This window comes from Nyctereutes procyonoides, unplaced genomic scaffold, assembly GCF_905146905.1.
Source record: "Nyctereutes procyonoides isolate TBG_1078 unplaced genomic scaffold, NYPRO_anot_genome, whole genome shotgun sequence".
NCBI lineage: Eukaryota > Metazoa > Chordata > Mammalia > Carnivora > Canidae > Nyctereutes > Nyctereutes procyonoides.
The window spans coordinates 763,935-783,041 of NW_026575051.1; the positions used below are offsets into that span (position 1 = coordinate 763,935).

General features: G+C 46.7%; 2 protein-coding genes across 2 annotated transcripts; one reads left to right on the top strand and one right to left on the bottom strand.

Moving 5' to 3' along the window:
* Positions 1–606: 606 nt before the first annotated feature.
* Positions 607–1,296, bottom strand: SFTA2 (surfactant associated 2). Its single transcript, XM_055330319.1, has 3 exons — positions 1,180–1,296; positions 841–929; positions 607–693 (listed from the first exon to the last, which is right to left on the bottom strand). The coding sequence occupies exons 1-3, from the start codon at positions 1,238–1,240 to the stop codon at positions 607–609; spliced, it is 237 nt and encodes a 78-aa protein (XP_055186294.1). The 5' UTR covers positions 1,241–1,296.
* Positions 1,297–8,114: 6,818 nt separating this feature from the next.
* On the top strand, positions 8,115–17,655 carry MUCL3 (mucin like 3). Its single transcript, XM_055330320.1, has 4 exons — positions 8,115–8,196; positions 14,947–15,333; positions 15,787–17,021; positions 17,509–17,655. The coding sequence occupies exons 1-4, from the start codon at positions 8,115–8,117 to the stop codon at positions 17,653–17,655; spliced, it is 1,851 nt and encodes a 616-aa protein (XP_055186295.1).
* The last annotated feature ends 1,452 nt before the right edge of the window (positions 17,656–19,107 follow it).

The window sequence follows — 19,107 nt, forward strand, 5'->3', positions numbered from 1 at the left end:
CTCTGGGCTCCTGAGCTCCCAGCCCTAAAGCTTAAGCAAAGAGAGGTGAAATGAAAACCTTGCTTAAGCCTAGGCATTTGTCTCATGTCCGACCTGTCTGCTGCTAATAACTTTCCCCCTGTTAGCCTCAGACTTCATCTGTAATGGATAGTGACACCTATTATGCTACGTTCAAGATTGCTGCAAGCATCGAAATGGGAAAGCATCAAGCCTGGAACAATGTAGGGATTCAGCACAGGTTTCTTTCCTTTATTCCTAGGTGTTCTGAAGATCTCAGCTTGAAGTGTGTGTTCATGCACATGCGGATGTGAAATGTGGTGTGTGTGTCCCCAAACAGTTCAGAAAAGTTCCCCATATTCTTTCTAGACCTTTTACACTGGTGTTGAGGGAGAGTGTCCATCCCAGAAGCCCTCTGCTTAATAAGGGAGAGAGTCAGAGATTTTGGTGTCCAATTCCATTTTCCTGCCACCCCTCTGCTCATTAACCCACAAAGGCAAGTCATTGAATTCAGCATATTTACTACCACTCAGCAGGGTTAGGGCAGCCCTCTTGTACTTCGGTGGCCAAATGCCTGGGCCAAGAGGGGGACACAGTTTTCGATGGTTCTCAGACACTGCAGGTGACATGGTGTGGGGATCCTGCATGATGTAGGGTGATGTTGGTCCCTGACGAGAGGTGGAGGAGGAGGCAGAGCTGGGGGAGAGAAAGGGTTAGGGGGAAAGTGTCAGATGGCTCTCACTCATCCGCTGGAGTTGGCCAGACCCAGAAAAGAGGCCCACACTGAGTCAGAAACACACTTCGAGTTCACACAGCCCTGTCTTTCCCCTCCCAAAGAATTACCTTCTCAAGCAATTCCAGGAAGCTGGAATTGTAGGAGAAATTTGCTAGAAAGGAGTCCTTTAGTTTCAGCTGCAAAGTCATTCCTGGCCCTAGGGATCCAAAAATAGAGCTTAGGGCCCAGTAATTAGGGCCAAATTCCCTCAGAGACATGGGCACCCCCTCCTTCCCTGTTTCCCCCTCCCCCAGTTCCTCTTCCCTGACATTGCCCTTCCAGACCTTATCCCTGTCGGAGTGTAGCCCCAGACCAAGAGCTCGGGACCAAGAGCTCTGACCCTCTCACTCCCCCTCTTTGGCCTTTTCCTGAGATGAGCACCCAGCATCAAGCCCTCTGGCCCTCACCTGTTGCCTGTGAGGTGCCCAGGAAAGTCAGGAAGAGGAAGAAGGGCATCCCGGCCCCCATTGTGGCCACCTCGATTCTTGCTTCCCTGATGGACAGAAGAGACGTCCGAATCTCTGGCTGGCCTCTCCTTACCAGGCTTGCCTTCTACACTCTACTGAATTCTTAGCCCAGGTGTTTGGGGGGAAATGGGAGAGGGAAGCTGGGTAACTGGATCTTCCAGTTCTCCCAATAAGGCTTTGAGGACCCAGGAGAGGGCCATTCACTGGGCTGTTGGGGAAAATGGAATTCGATGCCCTTTCCTCAGTCCTGTGCCTCCCCTATGCCTGGAGATTTGAGGGGGAGGGTGCCCAGTCCTACAGAGAGGGAAGTTAAGGAGGTGTCCTTCCTGGAGGCCTCTGGGCCCCACCCAGGCCTGGGCCTCTCCTTGCTCTTTAGGGATTAATTATTAACTGCAATTAATATCATCTTTCATGCCACCAAAGGCCTCAGGAATGTAGGCCCAAAGGGAGGGGTAGGGGTAGATTACACCAAGTTTTTCCCCAAACCTAGGTATCCTGCTCACCCAGGCACAGTGGCTTTCTAGGTGAGAAATCTGCAGAAGGGGGAACTTTCGTATTTGAATGTTTTGTTTTAGTTTTTCTAAAACATCCCGTATACTCAGGTGGAGACACAAGTTTCATCAAATATCCTTCTGCCCCCTGCCTTATACACAGTTGTCCTCCCAGTCAACGGTTGTAGATGCAGGCATTGTAAGCACGGATGTGGAGAGTTTGGAGCCCACTCGCTTTACCATCTTTCATTACAAATTATGAAACCAGGGCCCGGAGAGGGCATATGACTCACGAAGGTCACATAGTAAGTCAGTAGCAGAGAGATTAGAACCCATCCCTCATGCCAGACACAGGGACAAGCTCAACAGATTGACACGAGTCACATAATCCCCCGGAACACACAAAAGCACATGTCCTTTGTCTTCCTATTTGCATGCTGATGTATTATCGCCCTCCTCCCTCGAAAACCAGTGGGCCCAAGCACAAAGGGACAGAAGCAGTGAGACCACTGGGCAAAGTCAGGGAAAGAAGCCAAAAGCAAAAGCAAGGAAATGGAGGGACGGAAGGAGACATTGTCTACACCATACATATTAAGTGAGGCATTCAAGGACACCCAGACTTGCACAGGACAGCAGGTAGACAAGAATGAAAAGAATAAATGGACTGAAACATGAGCAGACACTGGAGGTATAAGCAGAGGATAGAAAGAAGGAGCACAGAGAGATGCTTTGGGACATCTGGGTCTTCTTCTTCTTTTTTTTTTTTTAAGATTTTATTTATTTATTCATGAGAGACACAGAGAGAGAGAAAGAGAGGCAGAGACACAGGCAAAGGGAGAAGCAGCCTCCATGCAGGGAGCCTGATGCGGGACTCAATCCCCGGTCTCCAGGATCAGGCCCTGGGTTGAAGGCGGCACTAAACCACTGAGCCACCCAGGCTGCCCCACATCTGAGTCTTCTTAAGAGGACAGTTGGGGGCACCGTTATGACTTTCCCAGCTGGTGCTCCAACTCTTTCTATATAGTCATGGATGGCACTGCTGTTTGTTAGGAACATTAGAACCATGATTTCCTTTAATGTTCCTTTGTAATGACCCTTTGAAGTCAGTAGTAGATCACCCCATTTTAAGGATGAAGAAGCAAAGATTTAGGTCACATGACTTGCTGGAGGTTGCACAGGTTGGGAGGAGTGGATTTCAGTGCAGTGGATTTAGAGCAGTCTGGCTTCAGAGCTAGGTTCTGAACTTCTGCATTACGTGGTTTCTGAACACAATTCGGGTCTTCTCTGGTGCTGCTCTTCTCCCCTTGCCCCTGCTCTGCCAACTGGATCAGAGATGGCTCAGGTGTTTACCCTGCCTGAGGTCTCCCAAAGGTCAGATGCAGGCTCCAGGCCTTGACATTCTCTGCCTCCATCTAGCTCTCAAATTCTGCTTCCCTAAGGGACCCGCATATCCTCAACCCCAATGGTTGTACTTCTAGGAGCAAGAGGACTCCTCCCTTTGAGGAAGTTCTGGGCTGGAGATTGACTTGGGCACAGAAGACTGGTCCTAAGTCTGGAGAGAGCCTGAGGGCCAGGTAGGGGAGTCTTCAGCCTCTCTCACTCACTCTCCCTGTTGCTCAGTGTTTCCTGGGATCGGGCTGGGGTAGGTTAATCCCCCGGGACAGCTTGGTGACCTCTTCTTGGGGACAGAGATCATGGGCCTGATGGAGGCCCCGATATACCTGGCTCACTTGAGACTTGAAATCAGACTCAGACTCTTTAAAGAGCCAGGGAGATGGACCTGGAAAGGCACACACCAACAGACACAGTGGATGCTGCGCTCGTGCTGTTCCTCTGCCTGCAGGAACACCAACCTCTGGAAAGGGGTGTTGGCATGAAGATGTGGGCTCTGGACCCAGGGAGATGGTCAACTCTTCTAAGCCCATTATTTCATTTTTCTTTTTCTTCCAACAGTTCAGCTGCTCATGGGGAAACACAGTACCTGCAGGCATCTTGACTACCTCTGAGAGTCCCTCAGGCTCTTGAATGTTTTGTTTTAGTTGTTCTAAAACATCCCGTATACTCAGGTGGAGACACAAGTTTCTTTGCCAGTCTCCTAACTATTTTGGGGGATATCTCTGCTGGTCTCCCCATTGTCTCTGCCAGTCTCTCCACCATCTCTGGGAAGATCTCTGCCAGTCTCCCCACTGTGTTCACAAGTCTCCCTACCATCTCTGTTGCTCTCCCTACTGTCTCTGCCAGTCTCCCTACTGTCTCTAGGGAGATCTCTGATGGTCTCTGCACCATCTTTGTGTTTCTCACCAGGTTCTTCAACTTCTGGGCGTTTTCTCATTAGTCCTCAGACTTCTGATACAACCATTTCTGAGAGCACTGCGGTAACAGTCTCGGCACCACCAGGTGATATTTCTGTTGCTCAATCCAGCTCTGAAGGGCTCTGTGGCTCGGGGCGGCGGTGGGGGCGGGGGGCGGGGCGGTGTTGTGCTTGGCCATGTGTAAGTTGACAGTTCCCCAGAACCTCACTGAAGCAGTGTCATGGCCTTGGTGGCTATACAAAGGCCCCCCCATTCTGCATTTTAGTTTACAAATTTTTTCTCTTACAGTTAGTGTCTTTTGTATCCTACCTAAGACTTTTTTTTGCCTACATCCAGATCATAAAAATATTCTCCTATGTATTCTCTGGAAGCTTTATTATTTAGGCTCTGAAATTTAAACCTATTAAATTAAATCAAAGCCTATTAAATTAAATTACATTATTGAGTTAAATTAAGCCTATGATCTATCTTCAATTAATTTCTGTGTATGGACTGCAGTAGAGGTTGGTTCATCTATTCCCTTATGGATAATTGGTTGCCCCAGAACCATTTATTTCAAAGACCCTCCCTCTCTGCCCGCCATCGAATTATGTGAGTGCCTTTATCAAAAGTCCAGTGAGCATGCATGTGTGGATCTATTTCCGGATTCTATTCCATCCTGTCTGTTATTATGTCTGTGCCACAGTACTACATGACAGCAATTCTGTAGCAAGTTTCAAGATCTGGTAGGATAATACTTCTTTTTTTTAATTTTTATTTATTTATGATAGTCACAGAGAGAGAGAGAGAGAGAGAGAGAGAGAGAGAGGCAGAGACACAGGCAGAGGGAGAAGCAGGCTCCATGCACCGGGAGCCCGACGTGGGACTCGATCCCGGGTCTCCAGGATCGCACCCTGGGCCAAAGGCAGGCGCCAAACCGCTGCGCCACCCAGGGATCCCAGGATAAGACTTCTACTTCTCTTTTGCTTTAGGATTTCTTGGCCATTCTCAGTCTTCATTTTCATAGAATCAGTTCATCAACTTGTACCAACAACTTGCTAGGATTTTGACTGAGGGGGCGCTGGACATAGCTCTTACTTTGATTTCTTCTGGCCTTCGAGAACCTGTCTCCCTCACAGCAGCCCCTGGAACTGCTCCCACTGTGCCTGGCCTTCTACACCCAGCCTGGCTATCTCCAGAGGTTCTACTTCCGTAATAGCTGGAGTGGCCACCACGTGCTCTGAGCTCAGCCTCCAACCCAGTAAGTGCCCTTATTTGCATTGGATCATTTACCAGCAAAGATGTTGGTTGGGCCCATTCTCTCTTATTCTTCTGCAGCCAGTCCTGGCTCTGGGACAGGAATTCAGGGACAGGCACGAGTGCTTGCTTTCAACTGTGTTTTGAGCATATCTGAGGATGTCCACAATTCTTAAAGGAGTTTTGGTATTCCCTCGAGCTTCTGGTCACACCAACAGCCAGATATTTGTTACCTGACTACTTCCTTAAAAAGTTTCCAACTTCCTTCCTCATGGCCTGCTCTGTCTTTCTGGTGCAAGAAACATCCCCTCCAAGGATCCTGTTCCCCCTCCTCCCTCCGTTGCATCTTCTTCTCTCCTATGTTCCTATCAGAGGAGATATGGCCAGGCTCCCCCCAGGTAGCTGAGAGCAGGAAATGAGGGGAGAGCACACAGAACAACAGGCTCTGGCTCCCCTTGATAGCTAGCATCAGGCCAGGGTGGTGGGAAGGACCAGGGTTCAGAAGGAGAGAGGCTTACCTGGATATCCTCATAGCAGACACATTGCTGATTGAGAGAGACATAGACAACAAAGCCAGAGGTATTGGAGGAAAGTTCAAAAAGATGGAAAGATGTGGATGTCAGCAAGGAGTTTAGAGACCAGCAGAATGCATCCACAGCTGCTGGGGAAGAGGTGGCTGCAACTTGGATGGAAGCCCTTAAAAAAAACCCTCCATTGAGATTCTCTTTTCAAGATTTTAGGAGAGAACTCCACAGAGAGTTGTGGTCTCTGAGTTGTATAGACATCAGAGTCCCAGAGGAAAAGAGAAGGAGGGCAATGGGAAGCTGGGGGGTGAGGTCTCAGCAGCCTTGGTCGCTATTCCTCTCTCTTCCTCAGGAGAAGAGTTCCATCCCAGACTGGGCCATCCTATTGATCGCTCTCACTGTGATGACAGCAATGGTCAGCCTACCGCATGGTGTCAAGAAGGTGAGTGAAGCTGTGGCCCAAATGTGTGGGTCCCAAAGGCCAGTGGGGCTGGGACCTGGCATTCCAGGACTTTGAGAAGAACAAGAGCTTCAAGGGAGGAGGATGACAGCTTGTCACACTTTAGGAGAGGTGAGGGGGGATAAGGGAACCTTGTCTGGGTGGCTAAAACACTGACCAGGCAGGGATGAGGACTTGGGGCCACCAAAAGAGAGGCTGGGAAGGGCTGGAGGCTGACCACAGAGACACTAAATTCAACTCTAGGTAGTGCAGATCTGTCTGCTCTCTGGATCACATTAACCTGGGTGTTGAATCCTAGCTCTACCAATATAGCTGTGACCTTGTGCCATCTTGCAGGGTGCATTGCCTGGGAGGCAGGCTGCCCAGTTCTGAGGAGTCAGTCTTTGGCCTGATGCCATGGAGCCTCATCAATTTCCCATTAATTGCATTAATGAGCAGGTGGCCTGTTCTCACTCATTCCATTCTGCTTAGGGCTTAGGGACAAATCATACCAAATGATGAGAGAAATTCAGATGTCTAGTCCTCAGATCTGCCATGAGCCTCACTGCCCTGAGGCCCAGTAGATCTTGACCCTCTTCCCTCCCGCTGCCTGCTGTACTTCCTCCAGAAAGGCGTTAGGCCATCCAGGCACCCACTGCATACAGCGCAATAGTTGACTACTTACTGATTGTCTACTGTGTACCAAGCACTGTTTCAGGTGATAGGGAAGCAGCAGTGATCAAGGCAAAGACCTTGCCTACAGGGTGCTTACTTTACATGACAGGAGACCCACTGCGAACAAATGAAGCAAGTCATAGAGGGGTGATGACTTGGACACCTGGACCTATGACTTTCCCTCTCCTTGATCTTGGTAGTTTGTCCACCACTGCAACTCCAGCCTCAGAGACTGTCATTTGGGACTCCAGTGAATGAATTTTGACAGTCTTCTGAACTAATGCTTGCTTTAGGCAAGAAATCAAGAGAAAGGAAAGAGGGAGACTCCAGGAGATCCTAGAAATGAGATGTCTGCATTTCTATATAGGGGTAGATGGTGGCTTGGAGGCAAAGAGATGGCTGCTGGGCTGATGTGGGAGAGGGAAGGGAGAGGTAGGCTGAAGTCAGAGCCCCTGCTCACCAAGCATCTCCACCAAAGATAAATCTCAGCCTCTGTGTCCTGTCTGCATCCCTGGTGAAGTGTGTGATGTCATATCCTGGGCTTCTTTATCTGTCTTGTTACTTGTCTCTCACTGTCTCCACTGCTTCCACATCTTATTGTGTCATCTCTGAACATCTAGAAGCACCTGTCTCTGCAGTAGTGGGTCACGTGAGGGCTTTCCTCTTTGCTCTTTCACCTGATACTCATGGACAGCTCCACCCAGGGAAAAAAGAGTGACCGTGTATGAGTAAGGGGTGTGGAGAGCCAGGCTGACGTGAGAGAGGTGGAAGGGCAAATGTGAAGCTGGAGAAGAAGCAGGATTTGGATCTCCTCCCAGAACCTGAGCACCCAGTGATCCCCTCTGTCCCACTCATCAAAGCTCAGTCCCTCTAGAGCCAAGCCATTTGCTTTCTACCTCCCCAGAGCCCTGGAGGCTGCCCCTACCCAGTCCCCTCTCCCTTCATGGGGCTGGGTCAAGAGTCTGCCCCCTCTGTGTCCCTTTTCCCAGATCCCACCCATTCAGCAGGCACCCAGATGCTTGGCTCCATGACGCAGCAGCTGCGGTCTCCCGTTATCAGGGCACCCCTGTGGGGTGGGGTGGTTCCATTTGTTTAAGGTTTAGGCCTGAGGAGCCCCAGCCCCCATGACGTCAAATACAGACCCATATAAGCTGAGGGGACCCCAGCCCATGGTCCCAAGCAGCTGCCCAACTCCAACATGGCCCAGGCAGCCCACTGCATCCACTCCACCTTTGGCCTCCAGTGCTACCTCCTCTTCCTTCTAGGTTCTTGGGAGTCAGGTAAGTTGCCTTTAGAGGCAAAGGGGTCACCATAATACAGGGAGACAGAAGACAGAGAGGGATTATTTCTTAGCAGAAATAGGGTTGAATGAACAATCATAGAAATGAACAACAGGTGAATGTGTGATGAGAAGGGGTATGGGTTGTTGCAAAAATTGCCTAGGGTGTTCACTGCTCAAAAATTGCCTAGGGTGTTCACTGCTCAAATTTGCTGGCTAACGGGCAGGTAGAAGATGAAACCCAGCCTGTGCTCTGCTTCTCAAGACATGGCCTGAAAGCCTGCCTCCACCCAGAAAGGGGCTTCTTCCAGTTTACATAAAGACACTGTACAGGCTGGCAGTCCTGGGTAGATAGCAGTGGGGACCTGACATTCGCTGAGCATCTGCTATGTGCAAGAAACTCACAGGTGCTCACAATACTTCATCTCATTTAATCTCCTCAAATCCCCTGAAATGATTAATAATATCCCACTTGATAGTGAGGAGAGTGTGACCTAGAGAGATAAAGGGACTTGTCCAAAGTCGTGCAGCTAGAGGGTAGTGAACAAGGAGTCTGACACTCCACACTGCCTGCTGCCCTCAAGAGACATAGGGTGCATTTCTTTCCAGAAGCCTTGCTCTATGCTGACCTTGGTTCTACTCTGAAGTCTGGCCCATTTAACTATTCTGTACTTCCTCACGCCTGGCTAATACCAATAGATGATGCTTACTGAGCACTTACTGTGTGGTAGGCATTATTCTAGGCACTTCATCCACATTCATTTATTTAATCCAATAGCAGCTCCATAAGGCATGTATGGTTTTGTCCCCCTACAAATAGTTGAGAAACAACCCAGGGCTTTGGTGAGAAAATGTATATGGAGAAGTTTAGAGGATCCCTGGGTGGCTCAGCAGTTGAGCGTCTACCTTTGGCCCAGGGCGTGATCCTGGAGACCTGGGATCGAGTCCCACGTTGGGCTCCCTGCATGGAGCCTGCTTCTCCCTCTGCCTGTGTCTCTGCCTCTCTATCTCTCTTTTTCTCTCATGAATAAATAAATACAATTTTTAAAAAAAGAAAGAAAAATGTAATGAGCAAAACAGGGCCTACAAGTTAAATCATCGAATTAGTTCACTTAGTTAAGAAAGAGTTCTGTGACTGACCCCAGGGAGTGGAGAGGCCAACACAGGGGCAGCTTGGAGGGGACCTGGATGATTCAAAGAAGGGTCTTCATAAGGCAGACACACACAAATAGATTCAGAAAAACTAAGTACTGGATACGGTTATCCATGGCAATGATGTTGATGATTGCAAGCCAGGGCCCAGAAAGTTGTGAGTCTGGATGCTCCAGATAATATTTGGGGCAGGGCAGGTAGAAGGTGCTTCTTCTAATAGTGTTTGACTGAGGGTGATATTGGAGGAAGTTTCTCCTTCCCTGAGCTCAGGTCACGTTGGGGCTCAGCTCAGATAGGGGTGTGGGGACCAAACATATGGTGGATGGTAGGGCTGAGAAATCTTCAAGCTGCCTCTGCTAGGTCTTAGTGGTCCCTTCTATTTGTGCCCTGACTTGATGTCCTTCCCCCAAGGGTCTGGGGACAGAGCACCAGAGCCATCCTCAGCCTCCCAATCTTCAGGCTTCCTGTCAGGCTGCTATCCCACCTGCTGCTCTCCAACACCTTCCTTTGTGCTGCTGCACAGGAAGAGGAATGTACTCATGCCCAGAGTAGAAGGGCATGAGTCATGAATCAACTCCATACACATTCACTTTTGAGGGAGATTTGCTCTAGGGCACAGACAGGTACAGGGAAGACTTGAGATCCAAATTCCAGTCCAGGAGATTCTGGATTCTCTGCATGTTGCCTGGGTGGGAGGGAGGGGAGGGCTGAGGGAAGGGCCATGGCAGTGGACGCTCAAATCCTGTAGAGAAGAGCAAGTGGATGATAGGTCAGGAGGACTTGAGACTGGGATAAGGCTGGGATGGGGTCAAGTTGGAGCTGGAATGTGGGTCCCACTGGGCACATGACTATGTCCAGCAGGGAGTAAGACTAGGGTAGAGAGAGGAGGGATGACTGGGTTGGATATAGACCATTAGCCCACAGTTCTGGACCTTCTCTCCCATTTATCCACAGGACTAGTCAATACCCAGACTCAGATAACTGAATCTTAGAACCCCAGGGTCTGCAGTCATAGAACCAGAGGTGCAGAAACTAGATTAAATCATCTCTGAGGGGAGCACAAATGGGGCTGAGGTCTTGGAGAGAATCTAAAAAGGTTGTTTTCCTACACTAAATGTTATTTAGTTTAGGACGCCTGGGTGGCTCCGTGGTTGAGCGTCAGCCTTTAGCTCAGGTCGTGATCCTGGGGTCCCACAACAGGCTCTTAGTGGGGAGCCTACTTCTCCCTCTGCCTGTGTCTCTGCCTTTGTGTATGTCTGTGTGTCTCTCATGAATAGATAAATGAGATCTTTAAAAATAAATAAATAAATGTTATTTGGTTTAATTTATATGACAGAAATAATATGTGCTCACTATAGAAACTGGAAAATTGAAAAAATGAGAAAGAAAAATAAAATCTCTCCTAATACCCTCCAGTTCCCCACTCATGCAACCATTTGAGTATATTTCTCTTTACTATTTTTGCTCTGAGTTTTAGGTCACATATTGAGCTTATGCTTTATAGACATTTCAAGCATTTATCCATATTATTACAAATGAAGTAAGCCATTTTCTAGGGAGAGGACACCAAGAAACATTAGATATGCTCTTTTGGGCAAGGCTGCTCTGATAGAGACCCTGTATCGTGAGTCACCTACCTGGATATCCACCATCTTTTCAAATAATAGAATGAAACAGATTGAACAGACCTTTGGAATTGCACATAGTTTTGATGCTGTGGGATTTGTTTTCATTCTCTCTCTCTCTCTTTTTTTGTGTGTTTTTTTATTGGAGTTTGATTTACCAACATATAGCATAACATCCAGTGCTTATCCCATCAAGTGCCCCCCTCAGTGCCCGTCCCCCAGTCACCCAATCCCCCCACCCATCTCCCTTTCTACTACCCCTTGTTCATTTCCCAGAGTTAGGAGTCGCTCATGTTCTGTCACCCTCACTGATATTTCCCACTCATTTTCCCTCCTTTCCCCTTTATTCCCTTTCACCATTTTTTATATTCCCCAAATGAGTGAGACCATATAATGTTTGTCTTTCTCTGATTGACTTATTTCACTCAGCATCATACCCTCCAGTTTCATCCACGTCGAAGCACATGGTGGGTATTTGTCGTTTCTAATGGCTGAGGAATATTCCATTGTATACATAGACCGCAGCTTCTTTATCCATTCATCTTTCGATGGACACCGAGGCTCCTTCCACAGTTCATTCTTTAATCCAGGCTGAGCATCCACCTCCAGTATCTTGTGCTAAAGCCAGATTTTCCTGTGCCTATCAGTGACCAAAAAAAGTTATTTTCAGACCCTTATTGTGGTCAGTGAAATGAATATCTCATGGTGAAAACTTCCTAGGGAACTAAAACTGCTACTAGATAGATCTACTGGGGAGAAGAGATAGTCACCTCATGGTTGGGGGCGGGGAGTATTAGTCACTGATTTGCCTTATGGTTAAGCTCAGAACCAAGGAATTGTTTGAGCTTTGATTCCAGATTTTATAATCGATGGTTCAACAATTGTGTGATGTAGGTCTGGAATTTTAAGATCTAGTTATCTGAGTCTAGTTATTGACTATGTGGCACCTGGGGTTATATGACAACCAATATCCCAGAACTGGTATGCTTCAGGACTTCTTTTAATATCTCAAGGGGCTCAATTATTTCACATGACAAAAATTACCCTTTGGTTTTCCAAACTTTGGAGGTCACAGTTATGTTTGCTTTTTTTTTTTTTTAACTTAAATGTGCATAAGGAAAAGTTGTTTCTGAAGAGTTTTCATCAGTCTTAAAATATTCTGTCAATCACCTATTCAACAAATATGTATAAAGTTCTTCCTTTAGACTGGGGACCTAGCAATGAATAAAACAAATATAAATCCCTGCCATTGTAGGAAGTATTCATTATGTACTAGAGAATAATGAGTGTCACACTGATAAAACACAGCAAGGAGAAGTGGCCCAGGAATGTGGGCTGCCTTTTGGAAGAGGTGGTCAAGGCAGGCCTCAGGGGCATATGGTCAGGAGAGATAGCAGGGGCTGCAGAAGGTCACGGGATCAGGCTCCCCTTACCAGGAGAAAAGGGCAAAGTATGAGACTGTTTCAAAGACTACAATTTGGATTCAAGAAACACTTTAAAGAATCGTCTATGCTCAAGCTGATGTAGTCGACATCATCGTCATTTACAGTTAAGGACGTGGAGTTCATGAATATTTAAGTGACCTAAGCAAGGATGCAAATCTGGTGAGGGACAAAGCCTAAACTCTAATCCCGTCCTCTGATTCTTTAAGAACAGTGGAATTTGCCACTGTGCTGCTACTGCTCATTTATTCACTCTATGGATATTTATTCATCCCTTATCACATTTAAAAGCATCTGGGGTGGGGATGCATGGGTGGCTCAGTCAGTTAAACAACCAACTCTTGATTTCAGCTCAGTGCATGATCAGAGGGTCATGAGACTGAGCCCTGTGTGTGCTGAGTGTAGAGCTTCATGCTGACTGTGGAGCCTGCTTCAGATTCTCTCTCTCCCTCTCTCCTCACCCAACTCTCTCTAACATAAATAAATAAAAAATAAAAGCATCTGAGGTTTAGTGAGAAGACTGACTTTGCCAACTATTTAATCTCTTTGAACTTCCTTTCCTTATCTATAAAACTATAAGGTCATATACTTGTCCTTGTAGGTTTGTGGTGAAGATTAAACAAATATAGAAACAGCATTCTTTAGGGGTTCCACAGATGCCAGTGTTCTTCCTTTCCCAACAGTTGGTCTTAACCAGTAGTCTTAACCAGTCTGGGCCTGGGGACCCAGGACTTTGGCTCAACTTCTTGCTTGGGGGATGTCCTTGGGGAGATTACTCAACCTCTCTGAATCTTGTATACTCATCTATAATAAGGGAAGAATAGTGAATAGTTCTCAACTTCAAAGGGCTGTTGTGAGAAGCAAATGAGTTAATACATGTCCTCATTCATAGGACCTGCCTGTCTCACAGTAAGTATGCAAGAGAGGTTGGCCATGGCTATAGCTATGGAGTTGTGTGCAAGGCACCATTCTTCCAGTGTAAAACTTGAAACTCAATTTTCTTGGCTGTAAAATAGGGAGACTGATAGCTTCAAAGGCACCTTTTGGGAGGTTGTGAGATCAGTCACTCTAGAAGAAAATCCAGAAATGTCTATGAGGCAAATCAGAATGTCTATGAGGCAACCACCTGAGATCTTGGCCCAGAGAATGTGGCCAATGAACAACAGCTATAACTAGGATTGTTGCTGAGGGAATCAAAGAATAGAACTAACACAGTAGAGTAAGAGCCTGATAATTCAGTCCTCCTTTATCTCCCTAACCTTGAATCCCTTCAGAGACTTGGGCTTCTGTAGTACCCTCACCCTCTTCTTTTCCCTCCTATATTTCTTTCAAGGGGTTCCCCAGCCTCCTACTCTCTTTGGCAGCAGGGAGGTAGGTGGATCATGGTTTTCTGTGATTGGGAATGGGTCCAGGTTCTGGTTTCCACCTTGAGCTAACAGAGACTGGAAATCTCAGTTATGTAACAACAGTCTCTCACTCTTTGGCGATCTCCTGGCTAGGTATCAGAGACATCTCCTCTGTCCCCATTGGTTGTTTTCCCACATAATTAAGGCCCATATCTGTTCACTGATAGAAGTGTTTTCTCTCACACCCTGTCCTTAAATATGGTCAGTCCCTTCCAGAATTCAGCTGCCTCATTCACTCCTCTCAAGACCCCCAAGCAGATATCTTTTTCTCTTAGGAGGGTGATCTTTATTCCAGATGGCATTAGGTGTGTGAAGGGGTGGGGGGAACCATAGGGATTGAGTCATCTCATTTACTTCTCTGCATTCAGACCAAACTTTAACACCAAAATGAAAATTTCCCATCTCCCTCCTATACCCACCCTCCATCTCACTTCTTATCTTTCTCTCATTCATCATCTGTATCTACTTATTAATACCCATGGGAAGCTCTGCCAGAAATCTTACTCAGTCTCTCACAGTTATATTTGGGATGGAGCTGGAATGTTAAGGAAAGATGGAGATTCTGATATTTGCTCTTTCCTCTCAGCTCTGTAATGTAAAGGGAACTCCATTCCATAAGTATATAAATTCTAAAGGAGCATTTGTGGAGCAAAATGACAGTTAATACCTGATCTCAAAATCTTATGATTTGATAGGCAGGGCAGGAGGTAGAGGTTGATAGGCACACAAATAACTGTAATGTGAAGTTGAAAGTAGCAGGAAAGGGTATTAACAAAGAATTTTTTGAGCACTCAGATGAAGCTAGATCATATGTGCTTGGAAGGATCTGGAAAGATGCCAGAAAACCAGAAAAGTCTGAAATTGAGAACTGAAGAGTAGAGGTGGCATTTTTGCTGAAGGCACCACCTGAACAAAGGTCCAGAGACTAGAGGAGACAGTGGGGATTATATATCATAGTATTATGAGGATCCTTGCTGGGAGATATACCTAAGGTAATAAAGGGATCCCTAGAGATAGAGGTGGGCAGAGAAGCAAGAAAGAACATAACGGAAGTTTCTTATTTGCTTTTCTTGCTTCACAGGTGCTACCGCATTTCAAGAACTTCAGAAAACTGGTGTTTCCCCAGCATCTGATCATTTGTTGCCTCCTACTTCAGGCCTTGTTTATAGTACACTCTCTGATTATACTGCTCTTCATTTAGGCCACAACCCTCTAGACCTCACTAAATCTACAGAAATCCATAAGCGAAAAAGTCATTGCAATACTACACACCATATCAAGCCAACTTACAAACCAATAGATAACCCTCAAAATTCTACAAGTGATTATGAAGTTTCTCCTACTTCTGAAAAAAAACCCAGCAATCAAGGAAAAAAACCAAATATCCAGAATAGACGCTCTATTGATCCTAATGACTCTACTAACACACATAAAGGACTGTCTGGTGCAAAATATTCAACCCTAGCACCCAAGAGAAAACCATTTTGCAATAAGCCCAATGTAAGCAAAACAGGTACAGGAAACATACATAAAACTGCAACATCGTTTGGAAACACCATCACTACTTTAGACAGTAAAAGCACTACTTCACCCAAGACCATAATTCCTGTCCACACCTCAGTCAATACAGAGATCAACAAAATACCTACATCTTCCTCAGGCAAAAGCACAGCAGTCACAAAGTCTACAAGAATCCCAGAAAGGTCAGAAGGAGCTGAAGATCATAAAATAGTTGCTAGTTCCGGAACTACGGTTGCCTCAGGCAAGACTGTGAGGAAGCCTACAGAACACATAAACAGGGTCACATCACCCATTGAAAGGACTGCACAAATACTAACAACACTTACAGAACACAAACAAAGGACTGCGTCAGCTCATATAAATACCACAAGATCACTAGAAAGCCTACTGGGACATGGGAAAGAGGCCACATTGGCTAATAAGACAACCCCAAGAATCCAAGCAGAGTCTACAAAACATGGAGAAGAGACTAAATCAGCCGATGGGAAGACCACAACAACCCAAGAAAAGTCCAAGAAACATGGACAGAACACCACTCCAGCCAGCAGTAAGACAATGAAAGCCCCAGAAGATCCCAAAGACCATGTAAAGAAGACCACAAGAGCCCTAGAAGGGCCCAAGGATGATGGAAAGAAGACCACTCCAGCCAACACCACGAGAGCCCTTGGAGGACTAAAGAATTCTGGGGAGAAGACCACCACCGTCAGCGGGAAGACCACCAGTACCACAGAAGGGCCCCCAGACCATGGAAGGAAGACCACTGCAGCGAGCGGGAAGACCACGAGAGCCCTGGGAGGACTCAAGAATCCTGGGGAGAAGACCACCACCGTCAGCGGGAAGACCACCAGTACCGCAGAAGGGTCCCCAGACCATGGAAGGAAGACCACTGCAGTGAGTGGGAAGACCACGAGAGCCCTGGGAGGACTCAAGAATCCTGGAGAGAAGACCACCACAGTCAGTGGGAAGACCACCAGTACCGCAGAAGGGCCCCCAGACCATGGGAGGAAGACCACTGCAGCGAGCGGGAAGACCACGAGACCCTTGGGAGGACTCAAGAATCCTGGAGAGAAGACCACCACCGTCAGCATGAAGACCACCAGTACCGCAGAAGGGCCCCCAGACCATGGGAGGAAGACCACTGCAGCGAGCGGGAAGACCACAAGAGCCCTGGGAGGACTCAAGAATCCTGGGGAGAAGACCACCACAGTCAGTGGGAAGACCACCAGTACCGCAGAAGGGTCTCCAGACCATGGAAGGAAGACCACTGCAGCGAGTGGGAAGACCACGAGACCCCTGGGAGGACTCAAGAATCCTGGGGAGAAGACCACCACAGTCAGCGGGAAGACCACCAGTACCGCAGAAGGGTCTCCAGACCATGGAAGGAAGACCACTGCAGCGAGCAGGAAGACCACGAGACCCCTGGGAGGACTCAAGAATCCTGGGGAGAAGACCACCACCGTCAGCAGGAAGACCACCAGTACCTCTCACATGAAGCTGAGTTCCACCATGTCAGAGATCCCAGGCAATGAAAGCCATCCATATCAGAATGAAGATGGCTCACACAGAGGTGTTCACGCTGGAGGAAGGAGTGAGAATGATTCATTCCCTGCCTGGGCCATAGTTATTGTGGTCCTGGTGGCTGTGATTCTCTTCCTGATGTTCCTTAGCCTTATCTTCTTGGTAAGGGACAGGGATGCTACAAGGAAGTGAATCCATCAGATAGGAAGTTGATGAGAGATTATGGATCTGAACCAGAGGGTGTAATAAGCTCAGAAAAAGAGAAATTGTGGTGTTGAGGGGATGGTAATATAGGGGTAGTGGTGGCGAAAATGATGGGGAAAGACAGTGATGCATGGAGCATGAATAGTGGCATGAGAATAAAGGATGTAGAATAGGGAAAAACTGTGTATTGGAGATAGAATCTGGGATGTGAGAATAGGGGATATAAAGGTAAGGAAAATTGGACAGAAGAGGGAATTGGAGATGAAATCTGGAGCTTAGCGCATGGGATCTGGGGCTGGAATAAGGATCAAGGTTTGGATGGAATCTTGGGAAAGGAGGAAGCTAAAGGTCGAGGATCAGGAATAATAGAATCAAAGGGTTATGGGTGTGTAGGAAGCAAGTGACATAGCAGATGGAGCCCATTTCTCCTTTCTCCTAATCACAGGTCTCCTATATGACAAAAACACGCCAGGCACTGATCCAGAACAAGGAGGACAATGACCCAGAAGATGATGGAGGCCCTAACTCCTACCCAGTCCACCTGATGGAGCAGCAGACTCTTGGCATGGGCCAGATCACTTCCCCACGGTGATCCCTCAGAAAGTGCCCAGCTCTTCCATGCTCTTCCATGAGGAGTTAGACTCACAGTTTGTATTTCCTAGACTCTGGGAAGGGCAAAGTATAGAAAGTTAACGGCATTCACCCTTCATCTGCTGTGTTCTTATTGAAACTGGTCTAGGGATGAGATGATAAGCAAGAAGATGTGAGTCTGGGAGATATAAAAGAAGGAATGAATAATATGAGCATGTGTAGGAGATGATGGTTTCAGAATGAAAAGCTGTTTGATGGACATATGGGATGGGCACCAAAATAGGACACCAAGTCTTGGGAAGAGCAGCATAGCTAAGGGAAGTTTGGGGGCAATGCCCCAGATCTGACTGGAAGTTGGGTTTCAGGACCAATCTATATTTCCATCTACTATTACTCAGACTGTGTGTGTAGTAAGCAGGCTTGTCTTTCAGTTCCCAGGACACTTAACCCCCTCCTTTTTAAAATGAATAAGTAAGATCTGAGAAAAAAAGAGGACTTATTTCTTTTTTATCTTTTTTTTTTTTTTACATTTTTAAAATTTAAATTCAATTTGCCAACCTATAACACCCAATGCTCATCCCATCAAGTGCCTAAGTGGACTTATTTCTTTCACCATCTTCCATACCTGGGAGAAAGGAAAAATCCAGAAAATATCATAAATATCTCTCATCTAGATAATTCTTCCTTCATCCCCCTGAATCCTTTTGCTTTTCTAAATGTCTACAGTAGGCATCTTGCCTGTTTGGCTTGCTGGGTTGTAGGTGGCATGCAGGGAGGGATTTTTGTTTGGCCTACAGTCTTACCCATTTATCCCCATCAGGACTTCCATGATGGTGTTCCCCACTCATCATTTATTTTCCTATCTGTTTTACCAAAAGCCAGTCCAGGCTTTTCCCTTTCCCTTTTCACCTTCTCCATTGCCCCCATTCTCTCTCTTCACACATTCACCCCAGATTCTGATTTTCCTCTTTGTAGGTATCTCATCTGGATTTTCTCTCCTACTCATTAAAGCCCTTTTACCTATTAGTGTTTGGCAGAGGGGGAAAGAATGGACAGATAATAGATAGCTTCCTCTCTATTGGTCTTTTTATAATAAGGTATAAAATATTTGTAAAGTAAGGACATCATAATTTCTGGACTATCAGTTGGGAGAAGTCCTGACTGGTGTTCCTGACTCTGGCTGTGACCTTACAGAAGATCTTAAGCAGGAGTGGCTAGAGAACAGGAATTCTTTAGAGGGTCATGGAAGAGGAGGCTGAATTTCTATTGCTTCTAAGAGGAGTCACTCCTGAGTTCCTGCTGGGCTTAATTGCATGGTGACAAAACAGGGAGAAAATGTGTTAATTAATTAGCAAGTATTTCTAAGCACCTATTATAAATTCTGTTGAGGATTATAAAGAAGTATAAGACAAGGTTGCCAATCAGGATACTAATATAGGAAAATTAAAATTAA

Bases quoted from the DNA above. Each gene is read 5' to 3' on its own strand.
- SFTA2 (XM_055330319.1), bottom strand. From the start codon at position 1,240: ATGGGGGCCGGGATGCCCTTCTTCCTCTTCCTGACTTTCCTGGGCACC. The intron at 930-1,179 runs GTGAGGGCCAGA...TTGGATCCCTAG, and splicing joins GGGCACCTCACAGGCAACAG to GGCCAGGAATGACTTTGCAG. The intron at 694-840 runs GTAATTCTTTGG...TCTCTCCCCCAG, and splicing joins TCCTGGAATTGCTTGAGAAG to CTCTGCCTCCTCCTCCACCT.
- MUCL3 (XM_055330320.1), top strand. From the start codon at position 8,115: ATGGCCCAGGCAGCCCACTGCATCCACTCCACCTTTGGCCTCCAGTGC. The intron at 15,334-15,786 runs GTACAGGAAACA...GAATCCAAGCAG, and splicing joins GCCCAATGTAAGCAAAACAG to AGTCTACAAAACATGGAGAA. The intron at 17,022-17,508 runs GTAAGGGACAGG...TCCTAATCACAG, and splicing joins TCCTTAGCCTTATCTTCTTG to GTCTCCTATATGACAAAAAC.